At 37.1% G+C, this 26,746-nt stretch overlaps 3 protein-coding genes across 5 annotated transcripts in view; 1 reads left to right on the forward strand and 2 right to left on the reverse strand.

Annotated features, from left to right (window-relative positions):
• Nucleotides 1–4,979: 4,979 nt before the first annotated feature.
• Nucleotides 4,980–12,644, reverse strand: ankef1b (ankyrin repeat and EF-hand domain containing 1b). Its single transcript, XM_084393102.1, has 9 exons — nucleotides 12,262–12,644; nucleotides 10,099–10,298; nucleotides 8,584–8,733; nucleotides 8,380–8,503; nucleotides 7,264–8,098; nucleotides 6,130–6,356; nucleotides 5,463–5,611; nucleotides 5,259–5,384; nucleotides 4,980–5,158 (listed from the first exon to the last, which is right to left on the reverse strand). Exons 1-9 carry the CDS (start codon nucleotides 12,620–12,622, stop codon nucleotides 5,096–5,098), a joined length of 2,235 nt encoding a protein of 744 aa, XP_084249228.1. The 5' UTR covers nucleotides 12,623–12,644; the 3' UTR covers nucleotides 4,980–5,095.
• Nucleotides 12,645–13,369: 725 nt separating this feature from the next.
• On the forward strand, nucleotides 13,370–21,418 carry khk (ketohexokinase). 3 transcript variants are annotated; one of them, XM_084393107.1, is made up of 9 exons: nucleotides 13,370–13,599; nucleotides 13,769–13,885; nucleotides 15,480–15,614; nucleotides 15,866–16,000; nucleotides 19,088–19,160; nucleotides 19,298–19,444; nucleotides 20,471–20,559; nucleotides 20,702–20,859; nucleotides 20,956–21,418. In XM_084393107.1, the coding sequence occupies exons 1-9, from the start codon at nucleotides 13,508–13,510 to the stop codon at nucleotides 21,042–21,044; spliced, it is 1,035 nt and encodes a 344-aa protein (XP_084249233.1). In that variant the 5' UTR covers nucleotides 13,370–13,507; the 3' UTR covers nucleotides 21,045–21,418. The 3 variants fall into 3 exon arrangements, with proteins under 3 accessions (XP_084249233.1, XP_084249232.1, XP_084249231.1); XM_084393106.1 differs by lacking the exon at nucleotides 15,866–16,000; XM_084393105.1 differs by lacking the exon at nucleotides 15,480–15,614.
• Nucleotides 21,419–23,754: 2,336 nt separating this feature from the next.
• The window catches only part of emilin1b (elastin microfibril interfacer 1b), a 31,676-nt gene continuing 28,684 nt past the window's right edge, over nucleotides 23,755–26,746 (reverse strand). Inside the window, exons 5-8 of the mRNA XM_084393100.1 lie at nucleotides 26,389–26,505; nucleotides 26,146–26,163; nucleotides 25,646–25,780; nucleotides 23,755–25,557 (exon numbers count right to left, since the gene is read on the reverse strand). Of these exons, the coding sequence (XP_084249226.1) occupies nucleotides 25,235–25,557; nucleotides 25,646–25,780; nucleotides 26,146–26,163; nucleotides 26,389–26,505 (593 nt within the window). The 3' untranslated portion in view covers nucleotides 23,755–25,234. The remainder of the gene's footprint in view (nucleotides 25,558–25,645; nucleotides 25,781–26,145; nucleotides 26,164–26,388; nucleotides 26,506–26,746) is intronic.

The following is a 26,746-nucleotide window of genomic DNA, read 5'->3' on the forward strand; positions in this document are numbered from 1 at the left end:
CACTGCCAGAACCCACCCCCACAATACGTCAAAAAGAGCCCTTATTCTATGTGGCTCATGGTAAAAAAAAAAGAAAAGGAAAAAAGGTGGGAAATCTGTCATTAACCTCATCATTTGCCTACTAACGATGATTACATGTTGAACTCTGAATAAGCTGCAGAAACAAAATCCCCATCTTTGTGAAGGCGTAATCACACGGCTGCAGATGTAGATAATTATATAGAAGAAAATCCATATGAAATAATAAAAAGAGGCTCATTTACAGAAAGCCACCGACCTAAATATCATGTGTGCATCTTAATAATTCATATGGATATGACATCCAGCAATGGTCGTGAGATAGCGTTGGAATATCACAGCTTTTAAAGGACTTAATGGCTCACTATCAAGTACCTGAAGATGTCAAATATGATCAAATCACTTTAATATACGAATTAAGGTAACAATGGTAATTGATTGCTTAAGCATTAATTATGATGGTCTCTTAAAATTGTGTATTTTAGACCATAATATGGCTAATCAACAAGGTACAAGAGGCTCTGCTATATTACAGACACAGAATAGAATACTAGCATTTCCACCTCAGAGTAAAAATGAAAGAAGGTAAGTTGTGAAATATAGTAAACACAAAAAAGTCCAATTGTGAGATAGAGAGTCATACTGTGAGTTATGAAGTCAAATTAAAATGCAGTTAACTTTTTATTTATTCATTGGCGTCTACTATGGCGCATTACTACTATGACTTAATCTACTAACTTGAACCCTAACACCTACCCCTAACCTAACAGTCTACTAATACTCTAATGACTAGTTGACCTGTAGTTGCAAATCAGTGAGAGTTAGTTGACATGTATTTGCAAAGTTACTTATAGTTATTAGAATGTCTAAAGTGGACCATTGAAATAAAGTGCACTGTTGTTACATGACCTGTCACAGTCACCAGCTCAGTCACCAACTCGGTAACCTGTCTGCACTACACTTCCCAGCATCCCTTCTGGTCCACACCTGCACTCAAGTCAGCCATCACCACACCTGCTGCTGATCATCACACGCACCTGCACTCCATCATCAACACAGCCTATATCAACCTACATCACCCTCACATAAGGGTCTGGTCTCATCAATGTTACTTATACGTAAGACTCCTTACCTGAACACTCACCTGAGATCGTCCCGTCTGTCTGTCTGTCTGTCTGTCTGTCTGTCTGTCTGTCTGTCTGTCTCCAGTCTGTCTCCTTCACCTGCAGAGTTTCCACTTTAGTCATCGCCAGCTAAGTCTTCATCACCTATCAAGTCACCATCGTGATTCCCACTGTTGTCCCATCACTCTGCTTTAACTTGAATAAACCATTTCACCTTACTATATGTCTGTTCCCTTCAGTGTGTGTGTGACATGACCTCATCAAGCTTCATATGTAATTTAGTGTGCAGTTATGGTCTTTGAAACACATTTAATGTAGCATTTTTGGGGGGTAAAAATAATGTTCAAATAATGAGCCGAGCATATTGCATTGTGGGATACAGTCAATGTTCTATTATATGCTGTTTCTCTTTGTATAATAGTTGTTTCATTTTATACATTTTTTGCTGTTTTGATCAATCAGCCTCCAGGACCAGAATTATAAAACTAAAATGTCATAGAATAACATTTGGACTTAATGATACTTGTTTCCTTTTCTTGATTAACCTTCATCTGTTTCTCTATATATTCATCCCTCCTCATTCTTCAATCCCCCTTTTTTTTCCCTTTGGAGATAAAGATTAAGAGCTTAGGTCAGTGTGTCTGAGTGCCACATCATCAAGACAATTACCTCTTGTACTGGAGCCGATTATCATTTCCTCATCCTTTTAAGGCGTTGCTTTTATTAAGTAGTCCCGGCGTATGATTGAGTCTTTCATATGGAAATCAACCATTTATTGTCTTGCTTCTGTCTGTAGCTCAGAAGAATTGACATTCTCAATGTCTTGTCCTTTCTGCAACAGACACTTGAACTATCATCACATCTGGTTGCACAGTACGGAATGACAGGTAGAGTTCCAGCTGAGTCTGCAGCATCTCCTTCACATGAATGTGCCGAGTCAGAGCCTGGGAATAACAATCCGCAGGTGTTCTGAATTTCTGAGGTTTGAGATGAACAACATTTAAAATGACATTTTCCATCATTTCCTCCTTATAAACAAAGCATTTATTTAATCAAGCTCCAAAAATGTCTCGTTTTGATATTGGGTGTCCTGTGACGTCACACAAGAAAATGTATTTGCATATTACTGCCTCCAGAGGTTTCCGTTTTATATATATATATATATAAAAAAAAAATCACACTTCACCAGCCAGCTGTTGGATTCTTCCAGTCATTTAACAACAAAGCATGATGTGTGCCCAGTTAAATTACAGTTTTCTCACAACATTAAACACAAAAACAAATCTTCAAACTACATTCACAAAATCAAACAATCGGCTCAAACCCATTTCACCTGTAAATCAAACAATGCTTTCAGATCATACACGCATCAGCCAATATACACTCACCTAAAGGATTATTAGGAACACCTGTTCAATTTCTCATTAATGCAATTATCTAATCAACCAATCACATGGCAGTTGCTTCAATGCATTTAGGGGTGTGGTCCTGGTCAAGACAATCTCCTGAACTCCAAACTGAATGTCAGAATGGGAAAGAAAGGTGATTTAAGCAATTTTGGTTAAGCATGGTTGTTAGTGCCAGATGGGCCGGTCTGAGTATTTCACAATCTGCTCAGTTACTGGGATTTTCATGCACAACCATTTCTAGGGTTTACAAAGAATGGTGTGAAAAGGGAAAAACATCCAGTATGCGGCAGTCCTGTGGGCGAAAATGCCTTGTTGATGCTAGAGGTCAGAGGAGAATGGGCCGACTGATTCAAGCTGATAGAAGAGCAACTTTGACTGAAATAACCACTCGTTACAACCGAGGTATGCAGCAAAGCATTTGTGAAGCCACAACACGCACAACCTTGAGGCGGATGGGCTACAACAGCAGAAGACCCCACCGGGTACCAATAGGAAAAGAGGCTACAATTTGCACAAGCTCACCAAAATTGGACAGTTGAAGACTGGAAAAATTTTGCCTGGTCTGATGAGTCTCGATTTCTGTTGAGACATTCAGATGGTAGAGTCAGAATTTGGCGTAAACAGAATGAGAACATGGATCCATCATGCCTTGTTACCACTGTGTAGGCTGGTGGTGGTGGTGTAATGGTGTGGGGGATGTTTTCTTGGCACACTTTAGGCCCCTTAGTGCCAATTGGGCATCGTTTAAATGCCACGGCCTACCTGAGCATTGTTTCTGATCATGTCCATCCCTTTATGACCACCATGTACCCATCCTCTGATGGCTACTTCCAGCAGGATAATGCACCATGTCACAAAGCTCGAATCATTTCAAATTGGTTTCTTGAACATGACAATGAGTTCACTGTACTAAAATGGCCCCCACAGTCACCAGATCTCAACCCAATAGAGCATCTTTGGGATGAGGTGGAACGGGAGCTTCATGCCCTGGATGTGCATCCCACAAATCTCCATCAACTGCAAGATGCTATCCTATCAATATGGGCCAACATTTCTAAAGAATGCTTTCAGCACCTTGTTGAATCAATGCCACGTAGAATTAAGGCAGTTCTGAAGGCGAAAGGGGGTCAAACACAGTATTAGTATGGTGTTCCTAATAATCCTTTAGGTGAGTGTATAAACTCAACAGAGCATTCATTAGACACTACATAAAGAATGGAGAACAAAACATCCAGAGCAATGTTACAGAAAAAAAGTATATTATACACAGTAAACAAAATTAGCAATTTCGTAAAAAAGTATTGTAATCGCAACTAAGGTAAACATATTATATTATACTATATATCCTGCTAGTATTGTATTGCATATTTTAGTATTGAATGTTTGTTTATTCAGCACGTGCATACTGTAAAAATACAGTGGCCAAAATGCTAAAGCCCAAAAAAACTCTAAATGAAAAGCATGTTACAGTACACTGAAAAGACTTGTGCAAATGCAAAATCAAAGTCAATGACAGATTCATTGTGCCTCTGACACGTCTTCACGTTGGGTCCGGCCTGAGAACTTTGCCCAAATCACAGCACAGGCAATGTTGTCTCTTGGTGTGCTGGATCCTGCCTTGACAACACTCCACACCTTGCTCTTCCTCATCCTCTTCCTCCTCGTCCACCACCTCCTACACATATTTTTTCCTTCTCTCCCTCTCAGATTGTTTCTATTCATTGTTCGTATCAACATTCAATGCACTTGTGCACTCTGAGCTGGGTTTATACAGTTGGTTTGGTCACATCATTAGAAACAAGTGCGAACAATTTTGAGTCGTTGCGTGTAAAAGATGACAACTGTGTTGTAGCTGTGTTTAACTTTTGCTGTGTTTACTGTTTTGCAACACAAGTGAATCAAAGTGCAAAATGTGTTTTAGTGAGTGATTTATTCGACAGATGGGTTTAGGCCTTAGTGTCTTAGCAATTGTGGAAAACTGTAAATTGTATTATTGTGTCTGACCGCCCCCTACAGGCCAATTTAATGGCTTAAAACATGCATATGTACATGCATGTTTCAATTAAAATTACACTGATTAATGTGTTACCTTGAAATATATGACTGTCATCTTCTTTTCCTGTGTTCAGTGGGGGTTGGTGATTAAAGCCAGTCACAGGAGACGTGAAAAGGAAAATGGCTTATAGAGCAGGTGGTGCTCTCGGTCAGGGGCTTGTACAGCATCATTCCAAACGGCAGCACACACTGTGCATCTCAATGACTGACTAAAAAAAGGTTATTTTTATCCCATGTCAAAAAAGGAGGGGATTTATAGGGTTTTTCTGTGGTCTTTCTTTACCTATCTTTCATTTTTGCTCAATTGACTAAAGTCAAACAAGTCTGGGAAATACTAATTTGTCAGATATAAAAAGACAGACAGTAGCTCTGAATGAAAATCAGCTATTGCGCTGAGATATTTAATTTGTTCCCATCCCAGACGCCCCATCCCATTCAGGTCTGAGATACTTGTTAAAGTGTATGAAGTCCTTGAGAATCATCTCCTTATCAAAGCGTTTCCTTCTTCTTATCAGTGTGCTGTGGGCTGTCGGTGAGCTGTTTTCCCCAAAGCTATAATGCAGAAAACATCAGAAATTAAAAACACACATACAAAACCACAGATATCTATACACAGTGTCTGTCTGTCTGTCAAAGAGTTTTACTGTCTTACGGTTTTGGGGACAAAGCTGATGTCATTCTTGTTGGTGCCACTTCGAATGTTGAACTTTGGGTTCTTAACTATGATATTGTCTCTCAGCTCTAATTTCACAGCTGCTGAAACTGATGATGATCGAATCTGCAGAAGACAAAGACAACTTATTAAACATGCCAGCTATGCCTAAATATAGGAAGAAAGGCAGATATTTTATTTCACCTTTCCTTGTCCTGAAGAAGCTGGTTTTGATGCTGGCTTCAAAGTTGGTTCTGGTTTCTTTTCATTTCGAAGAATGTTGGATTTGTCACTGACCAACACAATGATTCTAGCATCGCCATACTTTACAGCAATGTCCAAGCAATTTTGCCCTGTGAGCACAAAAGAAATGCATTGTTGTTCAAATAAGTGGGAAAATGATACAAAAAGTAAATATACATATACAGCACTCTTCAAAAGTTTGGGGTAAGAGTTCATTTTTAAAATAAATTCATATTTTTTTATTCAGCGAGGATGCATTGAATTGATCAAATGTGGCAGTAAAGACATTTATAATGTTACAAAATATTTATATTTTAAATGAAAGAAATTTCTTCATCACAGAATCCTGAAAAAAAATTATAATGGTTTCTACAAAAATATTAAGCAGCACAACTATTTTCAAATGACACTGAATTCAGCTTTTCCATCACAGGAATGAATTACAATTTAAAATCTATTAAAATAGAAAACAGTTATTTAAAATTGTTTGTTCTTTTAGGACACATTTCTCAACAATTCTTCACACGGTTCTCCATACCAACTCCATACCAAAAAATTAGCCTACAACCCTAAAACTTTTTACTAAACTATAGTGTAGAGACAGACATTTCAATATCAAAACCAGTACCTCTCTTGTTTTCTGCCATGACTTTGGCTCCAGCTTTGATGAGATACTCTACACAGCTGAACCGACAGCTTTCAATAGCTCTCATGAGTGGAGTTGCTCCATTCATTGCCACAGCATCCACCACGGCTCTAGATTGCACCAGCATCTTGATAATGTCTACATGACCTGCATGGCAAGCATGATGGAGGGGCGTCCAGTTAAACTGGTCAACTGCATTGACATCAGCCCTATAGAGTCAAAAAACCAAAATGTTCTTCAAATGACACAGTCTATCATCTTGTTACATGAAGGGCCCTATTTTAACGATCTAAGCGCATAGTCTAGAGCGTATGGAGCAAGTGCACTTAGGGCGTGTCCGAATCCACTTTTGCTAGTTTAACGATGGGGAAAAAGGGTTGTCCCTATTCTCTTAATGAGTAATGGGTGTGTTTTGGGCGTAACATGCAATAAACCAATCAGAGTCTCATCTCCCATTCCCTTTAAAAGCCAGTTGCGCTCACGTCATGGCGGATTCGCTATTTACTTGGCGCAATTTGCAAGCGGAAAAACTGAACGCTTCTCTAACGAGAAAACGGATCTGCTCGTGCGCAAGGGTTAAAGCGCACGAGCAGACCATCTACGGGACAAGCCAGATTCCATATCTTTATGTACACAATAATAATCTTTTACATTATAATCCTTTTATTTTTTATATTTGGCTAGTTTGTGTGCTGCACACCCTGTGTGTTTAATAAGCAGAGTGTACACGCGTTGTGGACCCGCCTATAGGCGCACATTACTAATGTGCCCTTTAAATAACAAAAAATATATATACTGCGCCATTGACTAACTGAAACCTGGTCTAAAGTCATAAGTCTAAAGTCTATTTCAGTTGCCTCAAAATAGCAACGCGCCAACAATGTGCCTGAACACACCTCGTTTTCAGACCAGCACGCCCATGGGCGCACAAATAGGCGCAAATGCATTTGCTATTTAAACAACGTGGCGCAGGATGTGAAAATGATAACTGCGTTGGGCTGAAACTAGCAAAACACACTTGCGTCGCGCCTGGTGCCGCATTGCGCCGAGTGTATGATAGGGCCCTAAAAGTGTAAACAAAAGAAGATATTTCTTTATTTTTCTTAGTAGCATTACCTCAGTGAAATGAGGAATTTAGCAACTTGGTAGTTGCCACAGTTGCATGCTGTCATGAGTGGCGTCTTAAAGAACTGATCTTTGATATCAACAGGCACTTGTTGGGTAAATGCCAGACTAAGAGAATCTATATCTCCAGTCTTTACACAGTTATTGATGTTGGTATAGATCTTTTCAGGCTCATCAATATACCAGGCAGAGTCATTCTCAATGGGGTGAACTGGCAGCCGGTCTCGGTTGAAACGTTTGGTGTCAGCGAACGGCTGGTAGTTCTCAATCATGTAGTAAGGTAGTCCACTGTCCTCTCTTCTGGGAATCAGCTCAGGTGGCATTGTGCATATGGGCAATGGCATGGCAGATTTGGCACTCTTCTTTGCCTTTCCACCCTTTCCCTTCTTGCCTGGCTTAGGAGCGTAGGATGAGATGACAAAGGCCTTCTGGAGGTACTTGAGGCCTTTAAAAAACTCATTTAAATTGATGACACTTTCATGGTTTTGGTCATGTTGCTTGATGATACTTTGCAGATTCTCGTTACTTACAGGAGCTCGATGCTCATGCAGAAAATACACAAATGTCTCCAGAGGAACTTTTTCAACAGGTTTATCCAGTCCCTCAACAGTTTCAAAGGCTTTGCGCAAGGTTGCCTCATGTTCACAGGACCAGTCGTGAAGGACGACGGCCCAGGGTTCATTGGGGTTTACGGCATCAGGCGCAGAAAGCTTCTTGTGCATTTTCTCTGCTTTCTTGAGCTCCTTGAGTGCAGCTTTGTAGCCATTGTTTTTGGCGACCTGGCTTGGAAGAAGACCTTCCAGATTCTTCAGTTTAGGACTGCATCCTGTTGCAGATAAGAAAGAGTACTGCTATGAATAAGGCAGCAAAGTATTTTTAGTATTTTGAACAAATGAGCTTTCCGATGTTTAATAATACCGTCCAGTGTGAAATGACACAAATTCCAATAGTTCACATTTCGAATAGTTTTTATTTTTTATTTTGGTATTTCAGAAGTTTGGAAAACAAATCTTCATATTTTAAACTGTGGAGTTAAATTTCATGACCCATTTAATGAAGGCAGTACTTGCTCTTGTGAATAATGGAAAGACATTAGATCCAGCCTACCTCTTTGGGCCAGGAATCTACAGCACTCATTGAAGCCGCCAGCAGCAGCAAAGTGCAATGGTGTGTCACCCTTTGAAGTGCTGACACCCAAGTCAGCAGAGTATGCAGACAGCACCTGTAAAACCTGTATAAAGCAGAGATAGTAATATTCTTCAAAGTTAAACGATGGCAGATTTTGTGCTATTCAGCATGCCATGGCATCACCTCAAGGAAACCTTGTTCTGCAGCAAAGTGGGCAGCGCACCGTCCTTCTTCATCAAGTAAGTTAGGATTCCCTTCTTTTTGTAAAATGGCTCTGACGAGCTTCAAAGCACCAGCTTTAGATGCCTCCATGAGTGCAGAGCACCGTGTCACCTTTGGGGAGCCAAAACATGACACATTATACTGATTCAACTCCATCTAAATCCACATTTTCTTGCTGACCTATTGTAAAGCCAAGTGCCGACTGCATCATATTTAATATACACATTTCAAAGGCCTCTAGATTATCGACATGATCAAAACTTTGCTCTACGACATGCCTTCTGATGATTAATAGTTTATACTTTTTTAGCACGTAAAAGGCCTTTTAGTATAATTCTAAAAATGTCCCTCTTCAGGTATTGGTGCACATGCTTTCTTGCTGTGAAATCTTTACTGATTTACTGAAGGTAAAGATAAGAATAACTTTTATAATGTTTGACATTTCAAAATCATGTTAAAATGTGAGTATCAAACAGGCTCTCAATCATCTATCAATCATTTTATAACAATGCATAATGCATTGCATTATATGTTTTAACCCCCACAATAATAATACAGAGCTTTAATCATACAGGCATTTAAACAATCTTACTAAGACATATTATGAGATATCAAGTGACAACCAATATGCATTTTATGTAAGCAGTCTGCTGTACTGATATAATTACAAGCTTCAGAATGTCATATTACTTTTTGGCCTTATACAGCCAAACCAGAATTTATTCAGGCACCTTCAACATTTCTCACATTATCACAGTTTATTCGCTATAGTTTAGAAAATGGTAATAAAATATGACAAGAACAATCAGTTGATATTTCACTGGTTTTGGCCATCCTTCTGTTAGACTGTCTCACAAATGAATTAGGTTGAATATCTGTCAGCTGTTAAATTTCAGTACACAGTTAGATAGTACCAATTTAGCTCAACCAATTACCAAGCAATGCTTCATTTTGTTCAGTCTGTGTTGTAAAAAGGTTGCATTAGCAATTAAAGAAAAAACCCTTAATCAAAACATGGTCAGGTCAAAGTGTCTAAATAATTTTGGTCCCAAATTTGTATAAATTTTACTGGTTGTCCACTGTATAAAGAATTTTTGGGTATAATATGTCACAGTTTACTTTATTTTACTATCCTCACTTACATAAATTAACTATAGTGTCCAGCACCCACAAGTAAAAAAATATATCAAAAATTATATCTGGTGTATGAATAATATTTGGTTTGACTGTTAATATTAGCAACTACTCTAAATTGGGCCTCTGAATAAAATAGATGTTTTTCTCCTCCTCAAGTACAAGCTCCATATTCTCTCATATCATATGAGCAATAAATGCCTATCAATTATTTTGACTAAAGGTTCAATAAACTGTTCCATTCCAAAAAGGTTTTTGATTATATAGATGTTGTAAAATTATATCTGTGTAAAACAGACTTTTTTTGGTCAGGGAACATTCATTTGAACTATGATATGAGACCTGATCTACTGCATTTGGATCAGCTCCTTTCTCCAAAATGCGAATGCACAAGTCTTGACAGTCCTTTGCATTACCACAAGCGAACACAAGCAGTGGCTTCCCTGAGTTAGAAACATTGTTGACATTTGCATTGCTGTTGAGCGCCATCTGCAGGCAGAGAGCATGTTCTGTAGATGGAGAGATACAGTAGAACAGCACCCCTACAAATGAAACAAAGTCACTGAGTTTCACATATTCTACATTTCCCCCGTCAAGCATAAATGAATAGATATAAAACCAAGGAAACAAATTAAAATATTATATAAAGGAATTAAAAAAACATATTTTGCATTTATACAATAATTTTAATGGCTGGGTTATATATCCCTTGAGAAAAAGTACACTTTAAAAAGAGTAGCCTACTCATTATGAAATAATAAACTTTAAAATATATAGTATATGTATATAGTACACTATAAGTACCGCAGTTTCAAGTTCAAACTGAATGTAATGTTTTCTGACACTTAATTACATATGTTTTTTTTAATTAAATGTAGGCTTTAATAATTTACATTATTTTAAACATAATTTGCTGAACTTAAGAGTGCTTAACCGCATCTTTTTATATAATTCTATTATCAAAAAGAGACTTTAATGTAATTCATATTGAAACTTTTTTATTTACATATATATATATATATATATATATATATAAAACGTATTTAAATATATTTGCAATTACACTTTTGTAATTTTGAATTTGTTTAGTACATTTCAAATATTTGACCTTTAATTGTAATATCAATTAACACAATACAGTTACAATTTTAATCAAATACCTTTCGGCCTGGTTTCACAAACTTGGATTAAGCCAGGATTAGGCCTTAGTTCAATAGGGGCATTTAAATAGCTTTTAAACGTGCCTTAGAAAAAAACATTACTGGTGTGCATCTTGAGACAAAACAATGGCACTGACATATTTTAAGATATATCAGTATAAGTTGCTATCAGTAAAAACAGATTAAACATGCATTTTAGTCTGTGAAACTGGGGGAAAGTGTACTTTACACTTAGAGGGATAGTTCACCCAAAAATGAAAATTAGCCCATGATTTACTCACCCTCAAGTCATCAGGTGGATATGACATTCTTCTTTCAGACGAATATAATCGGAGTTATAGCCTATTAAAAAATGTCCTGGCTCCTCCAAGCTTTATGATGGCAGTGAATGCTCGTTTAAGTTTTTAAGTCCATGAAAGTGCATCCATCCATGATAAAAGTGCTCCACACTGCTCTGGGGGGTTAATAAAGTCCTTCTGAAGTGAAGCGATGCGTTTGTGTAAGAAAAATATCCATATTTAAAACTTTATCGACTAAAATAACTAGCTTCCGACAGACGGCCTACACAAGTCGACTTATGCCAAAAGAGTAACACTTGATGTAGGAGTAGCGTAAGCTTTTGCGGTTCAAACAAACAGGTAACAAACTCAAGCTCCTCCGACATTTCTCTTTCAAAATTGTCGTTTTAGACTTCTAAATCATGACTGCTATATCCTCTGTGCTTCCGCGTTCGTCATTACGTTGTGCGTCAAGTTCAAGGGTCACTCCTTCGCCGTAAATCGATGCGTACGGCCGTCTGTCGGAAGCTAGTTATTCTAGTCAATGAAGTTTTAAATATGAATATTTTTCTTACACAAACGCATCGCTTCACTTCAGAAGGACTTTATTAACCCCCCAGAGCAGTGTGGAGCACTTTTATCATGGATGGATGCACTTTTATGGACTTCAAAACTTCATATGGCCATTCACTGCCATTATAAAGCTTGGAAGAGCCAGGACATTTTTTAATATAACTCCGATTGTATTCATCTGAAAGAAGAATGTCATATCTAGGATGGCTTGAGGGTGAGTAAATCATGGGGTAATTTTCATTTTTGGGTGAACTATCCCTTTAAGTTGCCATATTTCATTAATATTATTTATTTGCAAGTACAGTTTTTTTTTAAAGCATACTTTTAAGATTTGAAGCAAGTGCACAGTTAATACAAATAAGTGCACGTCTTTTTTTCAAGGGATATTTTTACACTTCACCAGGTGCATAAAGACAAACTCATCAAGGCCTGTTAAGATATTAAAATTGAAAAGTAGGCTACATAACATGCACTTCTAAAAATACGTTATTTACCTTTCCCCTCTTCATCTGTGAGTGTCACATTTGCATTGTGTTTGATCAAGAGATACACAATCTTGTAGTAGCCCAACTGTGCAGCCAGCATCATTGGTGTGCAGCCCTTCTTGTCCTGTATGTCAGGCTGGGCTTTCAGGGACAGAAGGAACTGTACAAGGTCTTCATCACGGTCCACAGTTGCCTGATACAAGGCACCGAGTCCCTGTTTGGGTTCAGTCATATTTATCAGGTTGAAAAACCCCAGTTGGACCATCTTGTTTATCTGTGGTCTGTTCTTCTCCCGTACATATTGCAGAAGTTTATAGATTTGGAGGACCTCCACGTTGCCATTCGCCACACTGTTTGAAGTCATCTCCATTCTCTCAACTCTGTGTTTTCCTGGTCTTAGAACTAATAAATAACATTGAAAAACATTCAATAAGCCAACTGAAAGATCATGTGTAAAGTTACATACAAATATTAAGAAATGTTATGAAACTTTCATTCAAATAGCATATTCATATTTTTGAATTTAGCCATATACTATATATGTTTATTAATAGCCTTTATAATTGTATTGGCTATTAGCAAAATAGAAAACAGAGCGTACAAAATAGAGGTATTTTGGAGTACAAAATTGCGCATATAATATTTATACAAACGCAATCATTTAAAAAAGTCTCTAACAAATATCCGTTTCACCACCATATACATGAGAAGAAATATTCATACATTACACAAATAACGTTAGCTGCCTTGAAATAACTGGAGGAAAGTCAACATGTAGCTAGTATTGTGATTTAACCGAATCCATCTTGTCACCTAGCAACCACTCTGGGGGAACGACCTACTGAGATTTTATGGGCAGTTTTATCTTACTTAAGGAATACTTACTTACTAAAATGCAGTTATATTTGTATGTTTATAAAGATTAAAATGATGACTAACCAAAGAAATATGTAATTTCTGTGTTTTTAAACAGCAAAATGCATTTCAGAGCTCACACCAAAAACATAACGGAAAGCGCTCGCGCAAGTTTCGGCTGCTCTCGATAAAAGTCGGGAATCGTCGTGTCTTTGCGCTCCGCTCGCGCTGGCACTTTCGGCCACACTCGGCAAAACCCGGTAGACTTCGTGTCCAATGTTTACAGTGTGTCCCATTCACGGTGAGAGAGAAACGCTCACCCGCTTCTGTTCGAGATAATGTGACGTTATGACCTTTCTAACAAAGTCCATAGTTCAGGATTTAGTTCTGCAGGGAGAATATGGGGGACAAAAAGATACTCAGCATTGGTTTGGTGTGTCTGGATATCATAAATGTTGTGGATAAATACCCGGAAGAAGATACTGATACCAGGTGGGAAATTCTGATAACATTCTACTATTAATGCACCTTTGCGTTAGCATTTCAAAAGCATAATCAGCCTAAACATATAACGTTAAGCCTAGGCTAGAGTGTTCTGCTATACCCTGCAGTCAATGTTGCATCACAGGTGTCATAAAATAATAACGCAACTGGTTTGTAGGTGTTTGTCTCAGAGATGGCAGAGAGGAGGAAACGCATCAAACACGTGCACTGTTTTGTCTCTACTTGGGGCCCCGTGTGCATTTATGGGGTCTCTGGCTTCTGGACCAGTAGCTGAGTAAGTGTTTTCTGCCTACTATTACGTTAAATTACAATATATAAAGAGTGACTGTGTGTGTGTGTGTGTGTGTGTGTGTGTGTGTGTGTGTGTGTGTGTGTGTGATCCATTTCTAAAGTATAGACTATAACATACCAAGATATAGGGTACAGCGGGACTAAAAGCACACCATAAGAAAAAATTGCTTTTTAGGCTACTTCTCCCATATATGATTGCAGAATATATATATATATATATATATATATGAAGAGTTCAGATGCAAAAGCCTCTAAGTGCCATCTGAAATTTTCTTCTAGAATTATCATTTTTTATCAAGCTTGTATATTTAAGTTCAGTAATTTCACTTAAATTACAATTAATAGTTAATTTTCATTGCAATTTAAGTGAAATTATGGAACTTAAATGTACAAGCTTGATAAAAATGATCATTCTAGAAGAAAATTTTAAATGGCATAGAGGCTTTTGCATCTGAACTCTTCATATATATATATATATATATATATATGTGTGTGTGTGTGTGTGTGTGTGTGTGTGTTTATTGAACATTGATGGAGCAGCAGATTTTGTGTGAAATGAAATCATAAAAGTGATTTGTTTTGTTTAAAAATATCTTATAAATGTAAGATTTGGCAAGGTGGGCCTTTTAACCCACACATGGGGCAAAAGACACACATTATTTATACAAATACTTTAGCTAAAAAGTGTTTTTAATAATGTTTAAGGTGTTATGTGTTATGTAATAATGTTTAAGTTAATGTTTAACTTGACTTTAGCAATAGTTTGCACTATTATTTTCTGTTTAATTTGATAAATTAATTCATTTTTGTCATTAAAATATATAAATTTTTAGAAATACAGAAACAAAGGTATTTAAATAAGTAATGTTTCTGAAAGTATTGAATGAGATCCCCTGATTATTTAATATAGCTTTACAGTAGTAACTATAAATATGATATTTTATTATATGATATGATGTATATTCCTAAATATGATGGTTTCATTATAAATATGGAGATTACCTCTCAGATGGACACCCAACTTAATATATGATATTTACCATCTGAATCTAATTATGTCATGTCAAAAAATGGAAAAGTCAGCCAGCTATTTATCATCATGTTAATTATTGTGCCTTTTGCCCCAACAGCAGGGGTGCCTTTTACCACAATTACCATACTTTTACACTTTCTTCAGTTATTGAAAAACTGTTGCTTTATTTACCTTGAACAAAACTGAAAAACATTAACAAGATCCTTGTCTTCTCATTTGCTACATAAATCTACAACAATGTAAAAAAACATCAAATATTAGATCAAATTAGTGCATAATCAACTTTGCATTGCTGTCCTGCGATCTCATTAAGGATCAGCCAAATTTCCACGTGCATCTTCAAAAGAGTTTAAGAAAAGTGCTGAGCTGAATTTTTAGGCCATCTAGTGGTTTAAAAGAGAATAGCCCTGTTGTACCCTACTGATATTTGGATACTTTCTTACTCCCTCAGACATCTTCCCAAAAGTACTTCTTTTCTTAGTTTACATTATCTGCACACATACGTTCTGTATGCATACCTTTCCTTGCTAATTTGTTCTTCTAGCTTCATCTTGAATGATTTTCAAATGTACAAGATTGACATCTCTCTTCTTCTGGAGCATGCTGAATGCTCCTTTCCAGCCTCTGTAGTAATCAGCAGTGTGGCGACAGGAAGCCGTACAATTCTGCATATGAACAGGTTTGTGTGTGAGAGTATGTGTAAGTATTATGAAAACTCTTTCCTCACAGGACAGCTGAAACATTCCCGACACATCAAAACAACAAGTGAAAATGCACTATTGCTTTTTCCCTATAAAAAGGTGCACTGAAGGTGCATGGTTCGAAGATCAGTTTGGCAATCATTGTGAGCCTGCTCCTTTCCTGCTCAAAATCAGTCAGTAGTGCCACTGCATATGGGTCACTGCAATACCTCTCTGTTTGCTGTACTAGTTTCATCGTGGGGGATTTTGCACGGCGTGGGGTGGACATATCTGGTGTGGCTTGGCAGCAGTGGGGTGAGACCCCGTGTGCCTGTTGTGTGGTGTGTCCTACCAATGGCTCTCGCACTGTCGTGCTCTCAGACACGTAAGAGTATCATCCAAAGTCACAATAATCATAACAAACAATCAAAGTTAGATGGGTACCTGGTAAATTATAATTTCCAATTCTCAAACGTAATCTGAGAAAGTCTTTATTAAGTGGCACTGCCGTAATTGACAGTAATTTTGGGGCCGTTTACACGACACCATTTTGAACTAAAAACAAAACTTTTTATGCGTTTTTGGCTGTTCATGTACACGACAATGGCGTTTAAGGGGCCTGAAAACGCAAATATTACTGTTATACGGTAGGGGGCGCTATTACTCATCTTCTGAAAGAGTACTGAATCTCCTGATAAAAACACGTGCCAGGAAGATGCAGAAACAAGCGCATATCATACAGTGCAATGCATAAGTGAATACACCCATGCTAAAGTTGACTAAAAAGAGGAATAAAAAATCATATTTTGGAAATTGAACTTAATGCCTTAATTTAAAAAATCCAACCTTTAAGGACACCAATTTTCTTTGTGAATGAATAATGTATCGTAAATAAATAAATGTTCTTCCTTAAAATACATGGTGCATAAGTTAGTACACCCCTATGTTAAATTCCCATAGAGGCAGGCAGATTTTTATTTTTAAAGGCCAGTTACTTCATGGATCCAGGATACTATGCATCCTGATAAAGTTCCCTTGGCCTTTGGAATTAAAATAGCCCCACATCATCACACAGCCTTCACCATACCTAGAGATTGGCATGGTTTTATTTCAGTTAGCCTAAAAGCTAGTTTGATTTGCATTGAGAGATGATCTTATGGAAAGTACCCCATGCCAATCTCTAGGTATGGTGAAGGGTTTGTGATGATGTGGGGCTATTTTAATTCCAAAGGCCAAGGGAACTTTATCAGGATGCATAGTATCCTAAAAAAAAATAAAAAAAAATACTTAAAAATAAAAATCTGCCTGCCTCTATGGGAATTTAACATAGGGGTGTACTCACTTATGCACCATGTATTTTAAGGAAAAACATTTATTTATTTACGATACATTATTCATTCACAAAGAAAATTGGTGTCCTTAAAGGTTGGATTTTTCCTAATTTTTTTAATTAAGGCATTAAGTTCAATTTCCAAAATATGATTTTTTATTCCTCTTTTTAGTCAACTTTAGCATGGGTGTATTCACTTATGCATTGCACTGTATGTAATCATATGTAAAATAACGCGATCATCAACATTAAACAGCATATAAATCAAAACTGCCTAATGTTACTGAATGAAATGTCCACCCAGGACGAGCTACAGGACTGTGAAGCTTTGGGCGTGTTAAACTCGATCTACATCTGTGTTTTGATCATCGTTCTGAATCCGATCTGGACGTAGTCTTCGACAAAAGCACGATTTTCTCAGAATGTAGCTTTTTTATGAAACTTACCCATATTCAAGTGTTGATAAAAAATGCACGAAGCTAAGATAATACTGTTGTTGTTGTTTTTTAACCAAAGGCTCTCCTCCTCTTTTTTTTTGGATAAATTGCATGTTCAGATATTCATACAACAAAATATTCTGGGGGCCATGAAACTTTTGTGAAAATTACCCAAAATACTGGCGATGGCTGGCAACTTTAAAAAAAAAAATGCGGTCGGGGAAAGAGTTAATTTGTAAAAACACATATTACGTGTTCAGTCTATAGGCGCTTACTAGTGTTTCTTTACAAAGTGATATCGCCAACTACTGGCCTGGCATGAATAGTACAGCGGGGTTTTTTTTATCGTTTTCGCGGATCCGTGTGAACAGGGATCGTTTTGACTTTGTCGTCTGTACGAGAAAAGCGCAAAGGAAAACTTTTTCCGTTTTTTAGTACATCGTTGTCGTCGTGTAAACGTACCCTTAGTCTTAAAGTAAATGCCTTTAAGAAATCATGACAATTCGACATTGCATGCGTTAATTTGGGGGGATTTGTTATTGTCATTAATTTATTTTCTTTTAAAATTTCCGTTTTGTCCAAGATTATTTTAATCAAGTGTTTTAAACAACACACAACAGCACACAATGTCAAAGCTTACTAACTACTAGGGCTGGGCGATATATCGCATGACATTGTTATGCGCATCTCGTCAGTAAAGCCGGTTCCTTGATTAGTAGTAAATCGCCATCACCTGCTTTCAGATGGAGCGGCATTTACTACACAGAGCCGTAGTTCACTGACAAGCTGAGCCATATCGCATTAATTATCACGGACGTATCGCCTGCGATCATGCGATATATCGCCCAGCCCTATTACTAACTAGCTAACTTATTCCACGGCTCTCTGAAATACTTGATTCTGACTGATCAGTTTCAACATTGCATGGCCAGATATTTGTGTATAGTGAGCACTAAACTATATAACTGGCCAATGTCCCTCGCACCTGATTTTACTACATAGCTGTAGCAGTGTGACATCACATAATAATATAATTTCAGCTCAAATCAATGTCTATTTATGTATTTATTTGACGAGTAGCCGTGTAATAAGGGAGATAATGTTCAATCATCCGTTCAACCCCTGCAGAATGATACAAAACCTCTCCACTTCAGGTCAAGGTCCTGATCGGCCCGGTGAGGTTTATATTTGCAGTTAAGACTGGTTGACTGAACATTATCATTTACATGTATTTGCTTTGTTTGTAGCAAAGTAATATATAAAACAACATTTATTCTAATCTTGGCCTTGACTAATATTTCTTGTCTCTAAAACCTGTTTTGAAAACTTTCCAAACCTTTTCCTTCTATGCTGAGAGACAGACAATCATAATTATCTTAAAATAACAGCCCAAAGCTGACTATTTGTCTGTGCTGATGACTGTTATCAAATGTTGTACTGTATACAAACTGACAGGGATCCGGTCTAAGGGAATAAGCTACGTTTTTCCCCATTATACAGACCATCACTGATTCAGTTTGTGACTGTAAACAGTTTTGTATCATAGAATCACAGCAGATCATGTCACAATAATCAATAGTAATATTGACCTATCATGTACACAAAGTGCAGTCATTACTTAATATTTACTAATCGTTCTTTGAACACTGATTGTTGTAGTCTAACATACAAGAGAACTTTCATCGGCTATTCTCTGTTTAATCAGAAACTTGCCAGATGTTTCTGTAGAAGACTTTTCAAAGGTGGACCTGAGCCAGTACAAGTGGGTCCACTGGGAGGTAAGAGTGTTTGCCAAATATCTTGCTTCATAGTAACAGCCCAAGTTCACACTAGTCACACTATTTAGTTCCTTCCTGTTTAAGAGACACATTATTCCACAAGTAGAGAGCCGATTGTTTTATGAATGCGTTTTCAGGGCCGTAATGCTGACGAACAAGTGAAGATGATCGAGAGGGTGAGAGAGTATAACAGCAAACAGGAAGAGAAGAACAGAATAACCATCTCTGTGGAAATCGAAAAGACCAGGGAACCCCTCTACCAGCTTTTCCCTCTTGGTGATTTGGTATGATTTCTCTACATGTGTTAGACTTCAAACCTGCCTGAATAAAACACATTATTTTAACTTGGATAAACTACATAGTCAAGTGCTCATTATGGAATAGTTCTCAGACTAGTAGATCACAAAAAAAAGTAAGAAAAATAAAATAAAAAAAATATATATATATATACACACACACACACACACATATATATATATATATACATACACACATATGTATATATATATATATATATGTGTGTGTGTGTGTGTGTGTGTGTGTATATATATGTGTAAAGACATAATTTTATCCATAAAATATCACTTTTTCCACAAAAATATTAAGCAGCACAACTGTTTTCAATATTGATAATAGTAAGAAATGTTGGTAACGCATATTCATGTTTTGTAAATGATTAGTTAATCATTAACTAATCAATTGTAAATGACTTGTAACGGAATTTACAAAACATACATAAAATGTTAGTATATCACTTGCTAATCATTTATGAATGTTTTGTGAATGATTAGTTCATCATTAACTAACCACTTATAAAATACTTACAACTGAACGTTATTATAAAGTGTTACCGAAATGTTTCTTGAGCAGCAAATCAGCATGCTATGATTTCTGAAGGATCATGTGACACTGGAGCAATGATGCTAAAAAAAAGCTTTACCTTTTTAAGAAATAAATTCAATTTTAAAACATATTCGATTAAAAAAATATTTTAAATTGTAATAATATTTCACAGTATTACTGTTTTTACTGTATTTTTAATCAAATAAAACCGTACCGACCCCAACTTTTAAACGTTAAGTGTATATAATGACATGATACAGGTATATAGAGAGAGCTGAAGATACTGCACTGTTACTGGGAGCTGAAGTCAAAATAAAAAAATATTTAATAAGCATAAGAGTTAAAGGAGAAGTGCATTTAAATGAATTGGAAATCTGAGTGTGCCGATTTTTTGCAGGCTTGCTGATAAGCTTTGAGACATGCTTGAACACTACACAACCTGTTTATTTGTGACCGCTTTCACTCAGGTCTTTGTAAGTAAGGACGTGGCCCAGCACTTTGGGTTTGACTCGGCCTCTGCTGCACTGAAGGGTTTCAGCGGTCGTCTGAGGAAGGGGTGAGTAAAACGACCACTAGATGTCACTAGTGTTCTAAAAACTGCTGACTGACTATGTATAATCATAACAACTGCTCAAGGGTATGTTCTTTTGAAATATTAGCCATTTCATGTGTTTACGTGAGTTTGGTTGTGTGTCTAGAGCTACCCTCATTTGTGCCTGGGCGGAAAAGGGAGCGGATGCCATTGGTCCCGACGGGGTAGTCATCCATTCAGATGCATTCCCACCTGAGAAGCTTGTGGACACACTTGGAGCAGGGGATACGTTCAATGCTTCTGTCATGTATTCGCTTTCAAATGGTATGAATGCAAGTCTGATTCTGAAACACAAACACTTAATGAGTTTTTGTAAGTTGTGTAAATCAGTTCAAGCCGGGTTGGTTCTCTTTTCTGCAGGGGGCAGCCTACAGGATGCTCTCACATTTGGCTGCCAGATTGCAGGCAAAAAATGCGGTGTCCATGGCTATGATGGAATTTTACACTGAACATGGCGGAGAGGTGCACAGCTGGAATGTAGTACAGACATGAAGCACGCTCTGCTGAAACTTAACAAGTGTTGTTAGACACTAGTCATTGTCAAGGCATGATGATAGACTGAATAGTGTTGCTTCACATAGAAAAGACTAATGTAAATGCAGACTAAATAATGATGGGATATTCTACTGATACCTCTGTATTAGCATGATTTAATTCAAGTTTTAAACTTGTTTCACTACTCTTCATTGATGCTTTATAACAAAAAAAATAAAAGAATGTGAAAGAATGTAAAAATGTACCATAAGGATCACTGAAGCTTCAGTGTCACATGATCCTTCTGAAATCATTTGATTTTCTGCTACATAAAATGTATCAAAGGTAACAGCAAAGATTCATAATTTAACAAGATTTCTATTTCAAATAAATTCAGTTCTTTTGAACTTTCTATTAATCAAAGAGTCCTGAAAAAAGTTATGTTGATAATAAGAGCCATATGATTGATAATAACTGAGTACCAAATCAGTATCGAAGTCAACTGAAAAAATATTTCACAATAGTACTGTTTTTACTTTATTTTTGATCAAATAAATGCAGCCTTGGCAAGCATAAGAGACTTCTTAAAAAAACAACAAAAAAAAACCTTTTGAGTTATATTGAACCAGGTGACGACCTTCATTTCAAATAAGCAATTTGAGCAGACAATTTAGAATGATCAAATCACTACAAATGTTCTGTATAGTGAATATAGTATTCAGCAGTGCTTTGATAATTCTTATAAGTTATGAGGAGTTGAGTGATATTGTTCCCTGATTGATACTGAAGAGTTGGCAAGCATCTCTACAGCAGTAGGGAGCACAGGCCTGTGTTTGCACTGTATGCAGAGAACAAGAGAAGGAGGAAGACAGCTGAATATAAGTGCACAAAGATGAAAGACAAACAGGATACGTGACATTTTCCCACCCAATCCCATTTAGACACAGCTGGCCAGCACTTTCACCACACCCAATGTGCAATGACACCCTGTCTGTCTGACAGTATCTGTCCGATAGTTACTTACACTAACATTACACTAACAAAACTTCTTTCATTCATGCATGCATAAAAGTGCACCCTTTTCTCAAATTTGTGGAAATATGAACTTTCAAATGCCTAGAAATCTGTAGTAATCACTGACATAGTCATGTTTGAATAATTTGTTGATTGTTGTTAGTAGTTCTTACATTCCAGCCTCAAACGTGACTCCCATTAGCAAAGATTCATCAGTGCACAGTATTCCAAAAAAAAAAAGAAAGTATTTTTAATATTTCATCAGAATGTAATAACTTACTCTGCCTTTGAACCAACTTTCCTTTTTGACTCAGCCGCAAACATGAATATGAGCGGAGTAAACTAAAATAACTGGCAACACTTCAGTTTAGGGTTCAGTTCTCACTCTAGTTGCGTATTAGCATACATATTACTATGATATTGGCTGTTTATTAGTGCTTATAAAGCACATATTAATGCCTTATTCTACATGAACATATTCTACATCCCTTAATCCAACCCAATACCTAAACTTAACAACTACTAACTATTAATAAGCAGTAATGAGGAGTTTACTGAGGTGAAGGTCGTAGTTTATAGTGAGAATTGGACCCTAATCTAAAGTGTGACCAAATAATCAATAGCCAAATAACAATAGGCTATAGTTGTTGAAAGTTATGCATCTTTTCTAAAATGTTGACAATAGTTAGTTCAGTAAAATACTATAGATCTGTTAAAAAAAAGAAAAAAATATTACCATTTGGATATGTTGAGATGCTCTCAGGGGTGAAGTTAAATGTGCATGCCAATTCATTTCGCCCACAACCCATTGAATATTCACATAGTCTCCATTCTGTACTTCGGACGATTCAATTCCTGATGGATAAAATCATGTTTCACCCTACATTTACTTGTTGAATATTCTGTTTCATTAGGAAATGTTACATTACAGAAGTAAAATGGGTTGTGAATGGCGTTTCATGTTGACATTTACAGAGAAAAGAAAGAAAAAAACATATGTTTGGCCTTCGGTACACCCTGGATTTAGAGTTGTTAAAGTATTAAAAGCAATACAGAAATACAATATTATAAAGAAGTGGAAAAACATGGAAACTCCCCATGGTGGCACATATCAGAGAGAGGGCATGAGATTCACTTACCAGCACAAGGCATTATTCATTGTGAACTACGTCCCAGTATGACTATGGATGGACACCTAGAAATGTTTTTCTTTCCATTAAATCACCAGCCAATCTCCAAACGACTTCTCTGGCTTGCGACGTGGAAAATGAAATGCATTGTGCACCCCTCTCCTTAATCACACCGTTTCTGTGCACATGCTTCTAAAAATATTTTTTAGAAACAGAGGTTGTTTTCTATTTGAGAACATGTTTCCAATCAAATTTTGCTTTGACAAATGATCCAGAAACTCAAGTATTGGTATTTTCTATGTTGAATAGAGAAAAAAAAGTCATAGACAGTGACAAACCGTGCCCCATCAATCACTGACTGGAATTCTATTCAACAGAATCAAAGTTCTTGAGTACCAGAATGCTTTCCATTGAGTTTGAGACAATGAACAGCAGTTTGCTTAGAGTTTTGCACAATGCCGGTGCTAAATTAAATGGTATGTCTTCCAGTATATACCTGACAGAACCCTGTAATACTAAGCTCAGCAGAGATTAATATGTGTAAAATTAAATATCTTTATTTGAAACACACGTGTTGCCAATGTACACATTCAAGGTAACAGGTTAAACCATGAGAGGGAACTATAAATTTTTTAGATCTGGTCTCTTTTACAGGTAAATAGATGTTTTAATGCTTACGCTGCTGCCGTAACGTCCACTTTATGAGCTGGGGAATCTTTTTATAACTAAAAATAATAAATGAAACATAGCACATAAAAGATAGCAGCCTTAATTTTCAACATTCTTGACCGTATGAATTTCATAGCGTTACACAGAGATCTTTCCTCCCAACGATCTGTAAAATTGCACAAGCATGTTTCAAACAAGAAAAAGCAAAAGCCGCGTAGTTCAAAATTCTTTGGGCTGTCGTACAGTAAACATTCAAGCGAGACCACACAGACAGAATCGGTTGATGAAGGACACCCTCTGAATCCTCAGCGTTGTTTTTCTTCAAAGGCACTTTGTTGAACCACATTAAGGACAGACTCTGTTTGATAATAATCTCCATTGAAAGCTCAGGCTGTGAGATTGGAATATGAATATGGAGCAAAATGCAACGGTCCACCACTCCAGTAGAACTGATGTTTTTGTAAACGCTTCAACGGGATCACAAAATGCATGTACAAAAAAGCCTATTTCTTGTTGATTAGAAGCCATTGCAGAATGTGTGCCTGAGTTATGAAGATTTCATTGCATTCATCTCTTTGCAATTTTCCAGAGGCACTTGGAGAGTTTGTATGGAAGCAATGATATACATCACTGATTGTCAGGTTGGATAACATTGAATGTTTCCTGAAATCATTAACTACCAACCGCATATTTCATTAAGTAAAAGCATCTTTGGTAAGAGCAGGATGTTATTCCTGGAAAACTTGGCACTTATAATGAAGCAAAATAGAAATAATTGAAATGAAAATTTAAAAATCATCCCTTGACTCTAAGCAGAAAAAAGGAGCACAGGATTTAAACATTCACAGCAAAAATATGAATTCCTTTCATCAAATCTCCCGAATTCCACACCCATCAGGCTAACCTTTAACCCTGACTGTGAGTCAAGCTCTTTGGCAGAGTATTTACCGTGCAGTTGCATACATAGGAAGTCGAACAGACCTCACGGTCATCTTCGGTACATGAGAAATTATTCATAACTCATGTCTGTGATTCATATAACATGGAAATATCTCAATAGGAACATCGTCAACATCGGTCGCACAAACCTGCAGTAGTATTTGTTACAACACTTCTCCAAAAATGCGGGTTAGGATTACATATCAAGGGCAACAGTTCCTCCATTTAAAAATTATATTCTCTGTTCAGGGAGTTCATAGGAGGTCTAACAATATTGGAAACAATACCGAAGGAAAATCAATGCATCGCCATCCCAGGCGGATAAACGTCATTTAGAGTGTCTCTTTCTAGCCCCGTCGTTTTGCTGGTTCTTTGAGTCTGATTAGTCTCAGTGCTAATCAGTTAAAAGACCCCTACACATCTTCATATAGAAGCATACCACTGAAGATAGTTAGAGGCTCCACTGAATGGGCTAGTTTGCCCATGACCAGGTCTATGCAGACTGTGTCGTCTCGCTGAAGGGGTAGGATGATGTTAAAGACAGCCAGAGAACCTGGTGTTGGTTTGGCTTCGGCCATTGGTTTGTTTTCCAACCCTTCCGGTTGGTAACCCGCCGAGTCTACCCGAGCCATGCCATAGTTAGACCTGGACAGCACAGCTTCGATCTTCTCATTTTTGTGGCCCGTCAGAATCGCACTAAAGAAGTAGCGTCCATCCAGTGGTGCAGTAAAGATACCTGTATTTAAGAGAAAGATATACATTATTTTTGATGCATGCAAAGGTGTAAATGCAAATAGACTGTTTATAGGCAGTGCCGAGATTACCTGTTCTTGGATTATAAAAGTCTCCTTCATTTACAAAGGTCTTATCAAAAATGATCGTTCCAGATGTAACCATGGGATTTGTGAGATATGCTGAGAAGGAAAGACGTGGTATGTTGGGATCTGCACCGGCCATACCTGAAATGAAGATATCGACAGTATTTTTAAAAGCATTTTCAAATTGACATCCACGATTCCTAACCCTAAATGTATCCCTGTATTCTCAGTCTCATTTAGACTTGCTTTACACAACCAGTTTTAGTGATCAGCTGCTGACCTTTGGCTCAACTACTGACCCAGTACTGACAATAACAACTGAACACATGCTGCAACACTCAAGACAGAAAGAAAAAATGGCTGACTCTCATACAAACAGACACTTTAGACATATCTCAGTGAATTATTGCCTTCATTCCAAACATTGATTAGCACACATCAAAATAACCTCAGTTCTTGACTAATATATGGCTGCTTCAAATATTAAAAGCAAATTGAATACACACCTCGCTCTCCTCTGAGACCTGAAATAGGAGAAAGTAAAATGTGAGTCACGTGCAAGTGTCATATAACATGAAATGTGTGAAGTTCACCCATAAATTAAAATTCTGTCATTGATAAAGTACAGCATACAGCCAACCTTTACCAAGTATAGTAAAATAATGATGGCAAAATATTTCAGTTTTTTGGGGTTATTACCTACATGACACAAATGAATGGACAAAAAAACAACAAAAAAGATTTCTCACCGGGAGGTCCTTTTGGCCCTGGTAATCCCTGAATACCTGGTGGTCCGTCATTACCTGGAGGCCCCTCTGGACCAGGGAACCCTCTTTCTCCTTGAGGACCTGGTGGTCCGGGTAAACCTATTATCAGAAATTAATTTATTTAAAGAGTTTTTCCTCTTTTCATATCCATCAGGGTTGTGCAAAACTCAAGAATTGGCTCACTTTCAAATCATGAGAGTGAATTTGAATTGAATTGGCCACAGGAAGTTGATTGGAAAGACAGGAAGAGGAATTTACTGAATTGCAATTCAAAGACATTCAACACAAAGTAATGCATTCTGCGTAAAATGAACTAGAATCCCTTCTCATTTCAATTATG

Source organism: Rutilus rutilus, assembly GCF_951802725.1.
Source record: "Rutilus rutilus genome assembly, chromosome: 21".
NCBI lineage: Eukaryota > Metazoa > Chordata > Actinopteri > Cypriniformes > Leuciscidae > Rutilus > Rutilus rutilus.